A 9,854-nucleotide genomic window follows, 5' to 3' on the forward strand; every position below is an offset into this window, starting at 1 on the left:
GCGGGGAGGTGGAATAACCCGCACTGGGCTATGCACCCGTACAGGAGACACCGTGCGCTCTACTGCGTAACACGGCGTCTGCCCGTACTCCCGCTCTCCACGGTTAGCCTGGGAAGTGGGCGCAGGTCTCCTACCTGCCCTTGGCCCACTACCTCTTAGCCCCCCCCCAAGAAATTTTTGGGTGGTACTCACGGGCTTTTCGGGCTTCCGTGCTAGACGCGTCCCCTCATAACGCCGGTTTTGGGCTTGATTCTCCGGTCTCCAGCCTTGCTTTCTTGCTGCCTCCTCATATCGCCGCCTCTTTGCTCTCGCTGCCTCCAGCTCAGCTTTGGGGCGGCGATATTCCCCTGGTTGAGCCCAAGGACCTTTTCCATCCAGCTCGTCCTCCCAAGTCCAGTAGTCCTGTATATAATCCTGCTCGAACATCCGCTGCTTGGTTCTGGAGATTTGGTGGGTGGTTCTGTAACGGTTGTCCTCCTCCTCTTCATCCGAAGAGGAGGAGCAGGGATTGAACCAAAATGCAGCGGATTGTGAAGACATGATATTTTAATAAACAAGACGGAAAAAACACGAAACGAAATACACTTGGATGATTAACAAAATAACAAACGGAGTAGACAGACCTGGACGACAAACTTACATAAACACGAAGAACGCATGAACAGGGAAAATAGCCTACACATAAATAACGATGAACAAACAAACCGAACAGTCCCGTATGGTGCGACAAACACTGACACAGGAGACAACCACCCACAACGAACACTGTGAAACAACCTACCTAAATATGACTCTTAATTAGAGGAACGCCAAACACCTGCCTCTAATTAAGAGCCATACCAGGCAACCCATAAACCAACATAGAAACAGAAAACATAGAATGCCCACCCAAACTCACGTCCTGACCAACTAACACATACAACAAACTAACAGAAATAGGTCAGGAACGTGACAATTACAAACCACTCTGGATCGGTAAAGTCGATATTGTTAAGTGTGTAAAGTGACTTGAAATATTTAAATAGACAAAGCTCAAGCCATTTAATATAATTCACATTCTAGGCACAATCTAACATAGAATGATTGCATTCACTAAAACCCATGAGTAGGCCAAGTCATTTTCTACAACAATGAGAGACAATTGTGACACAGACGAGGAAAACTATTGAGGCAAAAGGCAAATGCTCCAGCTACCATAGTATTCTGCCAGTCCTGTGAATGTCAGTGGGCCTCTAAGCCACATCATGTTACTGTACTGTAATGTTAGCCAGACTGTGTGGGCCATTGGATTGGACCTGTATGCAATGAGCTTAAACATTCACTTGTTCAGTCAAGGCAGACAACAGGCCTAACATATTGTAGTTATGCGACTATTAATCACAATACATCTGGGGGGGAAAAATCAAGGATAGAAGGTTTTTCCAGGACACTGACGACAGACTTGTTAGATTGACCTGTAATTTATCGCCGAAAAAAAAACACTTTTTAGGTGACTTTGCCACTGCTTATTCACTATGGCAAAGTCAGCTAAAAGAGCTTCAAGCTTCTTAGCCTAACCAGAAGCCTCTCTAGAGATGTCTTTGATACTATGGTGTTGTGATGATTCATGTTGTATCACTGATACATCCTCAACACATTATCCTCTACTTCCTCTAGTTTCATCCTTCAAACTGCAGATTAGCAAAACACCTTCATTATCCCACAATGAAGTAATTACAGGGAAACATCTGGTTGTTCCACTGCAAACACACAGGCACTATTTCCAGTATGAAGAGGTTAGCAGCACACTATGGGGAGATGAAGGGTGTGTGCCAAATGGTACACTATCCCTATAGTGCACTACTTTTGACCAGAGTGTTATGGGCCCTTGTCAAAAGTAGTGAACTTTATAGGAAATAGGTTGTCATTTGGGACGCATAATGATGTACTGTTCCAACACCCTCAGATGGACAGATTTGTTTCTGTGCAGATATGGGGACAAGAAAGGCTGGCTACCATCAAACATCAATGTCTAAGTGCATATCCATCTCGATGCTCAGTCGCTCACCTCAGGATCCATTTTTATAGAGGCGCCCACTACAGGATACATTATAGCGTCATAACAGTGATAAATTATGTAACAACCCTCAAACAATTTCTGATTTGGGCTGATGGGATAGATTTTCAAACTGAAAGACACCTCCATTTTGTGAATGATTTAAAGGGAGAGTGGAGTTATGCGTGTCAAAAGTGATGCTGAGATGTGATAAATATTGATGTCTTGGATGTGGTTGAGTGATCTGCTGTTCAAATAGAGGAAAATAACTACTCGTAGTTGGTTTTAAAAGTTCAAATGTGGGCGATCCATAAAGCATTGGCAACAAGAGAAATGCATAACGCATAAAGGATAATGCATAAAGCCTTGATTTGCTGCTCATGACAGAAAAAAGGCAAGCTAATGGGTCATCAGGATTTAGAGGGGTTACTTGTATTTGTAAATTGTCATTGTCATTGTGATACTGTATCTTGAGACCCAATGAATCATCATAACAATCCAAGCTTGCATGGTAAAACATGCAAAGGACTGAAAGAAGAAAGTACTGTATCAAAAGTACAAGTGCACAAACAGCACCATTTAGCAATTCTTAGGCAAAAATACTTTACAGTCAACATGCAGTACAGTAGATCTGTCTATAAGTCAGGAAATATGCCAGTTTCCTAACGCAAATTAAATATTTTCACATGGATCTGACCTCTCAATTAGGAGGGCGAGGACAACTGATGTCAGGGCTTTGTAGCAAATCATGAAATTAAAGTTTTTAAATAGTCACAGGAATGAAATTGCTGGAGTTTTTGACCACCATATGAAATCTCTAGCTCTTCACAAAGTGTAATTATCTTGTAGCTCAAATGCAGATTGTCAGATGAGGCGTTGAATACATTACAGAGATTCAGATTCCTAAAAGCTGGAACTGAATAGATTCTCATCAGTTACTGAAAATGTTTGGTTGATGATTCCTCATTTACATATCATTACTGGAAAATATATTCCATCACAGGCTCCATTCCCCCACTCCAATCTGCTGGGGAGGTGTCTGTGGCTTTCCAAAATAAAATTACACTCACAATGTGATGAATACCATTAAGGTACGGGTTGAAGCATCAAGTGTGTATGGGGTATGAGGTGATGAAACATAATTTAATTTCTAATTCTTCGTCAGGAGTTCTCTCTTTCCATACTTTAACATATAAACAACATTTATTTCTGCAGCATAATTGGAAATTATAAATACGAGTCATATCTACTGCTGCAGCTGGACCATCCTCAGAGGCTGCTGCCATGCCATCTAATCACCTCCGCTCACTCAGGATGAAAGCAGGACTCAGTGACATGCATCACTGATGACAAACACTCAGCCCTGCTCAGCTCAGCCTGTCTATTTAAGGACAACAATGAGCCGGAGGCTGTGACACACTGCAGGGTCACTCAGTCAGAGGACAGAGAGGTGAGCTGGGGAGAACAGTGCATGAATGACAGGGCATTCATCTTGGGAGAAAGTAAAGTATCAACTGCATTGTATTTTTTGCTTGACTTCATTGTGAGACTCAGAGCTGACCTTAGGCCAGTGTCTTAGGGCAACTTTATAATACTCCTTCGTGATCGATGATTTTAATTACATCTTGATACAACAGGGACCTTATCACATTAATGCAACACAAGTTGAAACGTGTAAATTAGGTATAACATATGAATGTCTTGATGATTATTGGTATACTTGTATACACGTATACTTGTTTTTAAAATTGTAGCCTAAAACATAAATACGCAGATCAAAGAGGATCTGTCGGTGAATCTTAAATTGCACTGAGAGGAAGTAGAGATCTGCCACTTTTAATGCACTGCTTAGGTCACAACACTGTCCTATAAGCCTGTTAACAAGAAGCGTAAACCCAGATAGATGATTATCCAGTAGAGGATAGTGCCTCTTCAGCAGAGGAGAGGAGAACTGCTGATGACCCTAGCCTCTTGTCAGTTATTTCCATAGTGAATTGCAAAGTTACAGATAGCACACTTTACTGTTGTTCTGGTGAGGAATCACCTCATGGAAATATTAGATAGTATTAGATTAGATTGCTCCTGTAATTGCTTCCCAAATGACACACTATTCTCTATACTGTATACACTAGAAAAAGTGTTCCAATGGGTTCTTCAGCTGTCCCCATAGGAGAACCCTTTTTGGTTTCAGGTAGAACTCTTTTAGTTCCAGGTAGAACCCTTTTGGGTTCCAAGTAGAACCTTCTCCACAGAGGGTTCTACCTGGAACCAAAAGAGTTCTACCTGGAACCTAAATATCACCAATATCACACACCGAGTCAAAGAAAAAATTAGATAACATCGTCCAAATCACTGACTGAGCAATACTGGAATAAATGCTTGCACAATGCACAGGAGCTGCATCACTTTGCAAAGCCATGTAATAGATGAAGAGTTTGTAAATGTCTTCTAAATCTAATCTAAGCCTTAATCCCTTGGTATGTCATTGTTGGACAATAAACATATGAAAAATGTCCTAATTCTTCAAATCACTGTCGGACATGGTAATAGTTTTTGGCACACAGGGTTCTCACTCTGTAACGCCAATCCCAATGGCAATAGAATACAATCAGTGATCTGTTCCCCATTTAAAAATCGAGAAATAAATCAGGATATAAATGTATGATTAAGTGTGTCAATAAATATCTGGATGCTAAACATGGAGAGATGCTGACAGAAGGGAAGGATTCCTCCTGACTCTGTCTAACTCTGTCTCTCTGTTTGACTCTGTCTGACTCTGTGCACTCCAGGGAAAATACATGGTGGCTCCCCGGCCCCTCGCTCCAGACAAAGTCCCCTGAATGAGAGGATGTATTATACTTTTGGTGAGCCAGTGCCTCCTGGCTCCAAAGGCAAAGCATAACTCAAACTGACAGAGGGACCTCTTTCGTACAAAAATTATGCCAGCCAGCACCAAAGCATAGTAATAAGATCAAATATAACCCCTCAAACTAGGAGTGTTTTGTGGCCATGCTATATAGCATTAAGAGTAGATACAGACTGTCCTTGACCACTTTTGACAAAGAGAATAATAAACTGACTTCACAACACTTTCACCAAAATCCTGTTTATAATACAATAGTTCTGACATGAACAGGCAGTTTGCTGAGCACCAAGCACAAATACTACCATGATAGTGTGATACAGTGGATACAAGAATGATCCTTTTTGAACCTGCGTCTATGGAAAGGATTTGATGTTAACCTTTTTACCTTGAGGTTTACCAACTTGTCAGCGGCAGAAGCTGGCTTTTGTTGACATCGACTAAACAGGGAGTTTGAGGGAATTATACTTTGTCATTAGATGCATACACTAGTTCAAACAAATAAATGATGGCACAGGCTGCTTGTCTCACAATTTGTATAGGATTTCTATATACTATTGATAACATAAAATGTAAAAATGTAAACATATGGATGATTCTTACTGTAATTGTGGAATTGACTGAATGCTAAATAGTGATGCATGCATTAGCTGTCTCAAAATAAATGTTGGACTTTTCAGTGTCTGAATCTCTCATGTTTCATGAGAGAGTAGGACCATGGAGCATAATGAGAGATGAGATAGCCTGTAGTTGTTTTTAACATGATTTAAATTATGCTGTTTTGCCAGACAGACCAAACCTCCTGCAACACATTTCAATGACTAAAGGTAACATAAAGAAATAAGTCTTTTTTTTCATTCGATTAGAGAACCATTTAATTTGACCATCTTTTACATTTCAGACAAAATTATTGTATTTGGGCCAAGGGAATGACAAAAGCACAACTCTGTAGCCAGAGCCAGGGTTTTCACCCCTATGGGATTCTCAATAATAATCAACTCCATGAGTCCAATACTAACTACTTTTGGCTGGTGTTTTTGATAGGCATTAGACCAGGTTAAGTGCACAGATTAGGAACAGTTGCATTGATTTTACTTGAGTAAAACCCATTCACTTGTTGGCAATAATTTGTGACTCCATGAAGAGCCACTGTTCATCACTGGATGACTCACTCTGCACATAATAACTGTACCATAATGACTGATACTGTCTGAATGGCTGATATACCAGTTGCATATTTATCTTATTGTCCATTGTCTGATAAAATTCAATGTATTTGGAAAAGTAGGCTGTTTATAGTTTTAAATAGGCAGTTTATAGTTGCTCTGTAGTAAAATAACAGTAATTCAGGATGTATTTAACTATACAGAGATATGACTCCACAGTTAACAATGCTGAAAATGAGAAATATCTCATACTTGAGTAAAAGCTATATGCTGAATATGTTGTTAAAGTTATAATAATACGTACCATTTAATTGGTTGTAGACAACGTCCTCCAGCCGCTCCAGTCTCTGAAGTATGGACTGCCTGTCCACCAAGTTGGAAACTTTGCCATTCCTGGCCCTCAGTCTCTGGTCTGATATCCTGCCGATCTGAATGAGTTCCTCAGAACGGTCCTGTATTCTACAATATACCGAGAACAATATGATCCCCACAAAAACAAAAATGTTAACCGTGAGCAAAGTTTTTATTTTGCGTGCCACAGCCATGAACCCTAATAGAACAGTTGGGCAGAAGCCGTTAAGCCAAATAATAATGCATTTGGAGTACTTTAGCTACTTCGCCTGTCGGCTGTATTACAATGAAAAGCAGATGCTTTCAGTGGAAGTCAACTTTGGGAGTCCTGAAACAAGGAGCTGTCCTTTCAGCACCAATGAGATGCCGGCGGAACGCTTCTCTAGGGCTGATGTGGGGGGGCTACTGTTGACGTCCAAGCTTCGAGTCTCCCAGACTGTGGTATGCAGATGCTGTATTGAGGAAGTTCAAGGTTGGTAAGGACGCTGGAAAAAAAATGCTTTCTCTTTAGATCATATGCAACGCCGCACGCCTGTACCTTTACAGAAGCGCTGCTGTTGAAGATACATAGAACGTATTCTGTCGTGTCCACTAGAAATAAATAACGTCAGACACGAACCATAGTCTTAAATAGGAGCGAGTATTTACTGTAGAAAAACATCTATGCGTGCACTGCAACGTGGAAAGTCGTCAAAATCTCAGTCACGAGGACCACATCAGCTCGTCCACCCTGAACAGTGCATTATTCCGTATTTGCGAAGCAGCATACTCTATTACTGCTTTGACATTTCCTCTCTCAAAGGCGTTGTGGTCACTGGATTCGCCCTGATCCTGAAATAGATTTGGATGTGTCTTGAAATGTGCACATGCCTCCCTCAAATATGCAGCGAGTTTCTGCCATCAATCCAACATTCGTCGCAATAGAACGTTGAGGTGCCGATAGATAGAAGTTCAGAACGGGTTTTGTCATCAAATGCTGTCAAACGGTTCCGATGCTCGCGCTGCCTGACTGCATGGTGAGTGAGCCAACCCTTCTCTTTTGCTAGCTCTCGCATGCTGTCTTGCATCCCACCCTCTCCCTCTCTCTTTCAGCCTCTCTCTCAGAGCAAGAGCGCTGCTGTGTTGTGACGTTTAGAGGCATATTCATGATCTGTCTCAGGGATAAAATAAACATGAATATAAAAATAATGTTATTTGAATTCATATGGTGCACTGCATCCGGTCAGATTCCAGATTGATTGTATTATCCTAATACCAACAGAATAAATCATACATAGAATAAATAGTCATGTTGATTGAGCTACCATACTCCCAATAAGCATTTATTGAAATTAAAATAACCGATACACTTCCCTCTACTAATCACAACAACAGCCAGAAAAAGGTTTATCAATTATTATTGGTATATGACTTGATTGAGTGCAAATTGATTTCAAGTCCAACCTCATCAGAGATGTCTTAGACAAACCTCAGTGTAATTACACAAACTGCAAACAGGTATCACAGGTGGAAGTAGCCTATTATGTTAAATGTGTATGTACTGCACCTGCCTATGCAAATATCATGTACATACTGTAATAGTTTTGTACCCTTTATAATATAAAAGGGCAATGGCAAACTTTTCAGCCATTGAAGTCAGATACTTGAAATTAAGACGTTTGGCGGGAAATAGTGTAAACAATTAATTAAAAGAAGTAATATTTTAATATAACTATAACTAATATAAAAAATATATATATTTTAATGCTTTTAATTTATTTTTTACACTATTTTCTGCCAAACGTCTTAATTTCAAGTATCTGACTTCAATGGCTGAAAGGTTTGCCATTGCCCGTCCTACTAGAGACCAACTGCTGCCTGATCAGTTATTCCAAATAAATCACGATTCTAGTAAATTACAGCCAAACAGAGCCAATCCCTGAGCACTTTCTCTTGATTAGAGTAACCCAGAAGTAGGCCCTCCAAAAAAATAAATCCCTGGTCTCTCTCCTCAGAGGAGCCAAGCGCAGATTTATACTCTTTGATTTGTTTGACTTTCCAATACAATCAGATGTGGGCTAAAACTGTAAAACATTTATTGACTGCAAAATGCTGCTTGGAAAATGGTAGGGGTACAAAGAGCAAAAGGCTTGTAAATGTTTTCTGGCACTAGAGTCAATTCCTTGATGAGATATTTTAAGGTTGAGTCAGATATATATTTTACAGATAGAGGTTGATAGTCCCAGTGCACATTTTTATTTTTCAATCCATGTTATTTCTTCAGGCAACTGTTCTGAAATCAAGGCCTTCAAGTAGTAGCATAGTGCATTCTTCATTTTACATTTATGGTTTACGTGCTTTATCAGGCCAGTGAGGTTGCTAACCTCGTCAGGCTGAATTGCTACGAGCTGGCTGGGGTGAGATTACCTAGTCACCAGCTTTACATTTATTTATCAGGGGCATCACTCTCGTTTCAAACTTGCCCACATTGGTAACGGTATTGTAATGCTGTTATCCCCATTGGTAATACCCACAAAACACATTTCTACATTGATTGTAGCACTCAATAGTCCCACCATGACTTCCTCAAATCTCCAAATCTAAAATGGCAACATCCTTTGTACATGGAGCCTTTCCCCATTCCCCCAGAACCAATCAGATGTTTTAGTGAAGGATCTTAATTGAAACCATTCTAATTCAAACCATTCCAACAGAATGGGAACGTGTAGATGAAAAATCTAAATTCATTTTCCATTTCATTCAAATGTAAGATGAGATAAAACAAGACACGTGGACTACTGTTTAACATGCAATGTTAATGAACGAGAAACAAATACATTGTTCTATTGAACTTCACAACTGCATGATAATAGGCCATGTGTCTATCCTGCTAGGCTCAGAGTAGGTAACACGCTAGGTAACACATTGGCTCCTCGGTTGTTATTCATACACTTGAATCTATCCCTTTTGTTCTCATGCTCTGCATGACAAGCAGCTTTGAAATAATTGGCTTTATCTGCGGAACGTAATGAGGGTTCCTGCTGAATATGAATCACATTACAAAAGGGGCTGATTTGGTTTGTGGAGAGAGAAGTCTGCTGCTGAAACAGACAGGCTTAGGGAATCATTCAGTAGCCACCTTATCCACCTCTGGTGACCCACTGCTGTTCATACTACTACTACTACTATTATAACAACAACTATGATACCAATACTACTAGTACTACTATTACTACTACTACTACTACTATGATACCAATACTTCTACTATTACTACTACTACTACTACTACTACTACTACTACTACTATTATGACTACAACTATGAAACCACTATGACTACTACTACTACTACTACTACGACTACTATTACTACTACTACTATTACTGCTGCTGCTGCTGCTGCTACTAGGAATACTGCAACTCCTACAACTACGAATATTACTATTACTAATACAGCT

General features: G+C 40.1%; 1 protein-coding gene across 1 annotated transcript in view; it reads right to left on the reverse strand.

The window, feature by feature from the left end:
• Positions 1-7,510, reverse strand: part of galnt9 (polypeptide N-acetylgalactosaminyltransferase 9) — a 150,088-nt gene extending 142,578 nt beyond the window's left edge. Inside the window, exon 1 of the mRNA XM_055887322.1 lies at positions 6,369-7,510. Coding sequence (XP_055743297.1) covers positions 6,369-6,609 — 241 coding nt within the window. The 5' untranslated portion in view covers positions 6,610-7,510. The remainder of the gene's footprint in view (positions 1-6,368) is intronic.
• Between the last annotated feature and the right edge of the window lie 2,344 nt (positions 7,511-9,854).

The sequence above is a fragment of the Salvelinus fontinalis genome, chromosome 28 (genome assembly GCF_029448725.1).
Source record: "Salvelinus fontinalis isolate EN_2023a chromosome 28, ASM2944872v1, whole genome shotgun sequence".
In the NCBI taxonomy this organism is placed as follows: Eukaryota; Metazoa; Chordata; class Actinopteri; order Salmoniformes; family Salmonidae; genus Salvelinus; species Salvelinus fontinalis.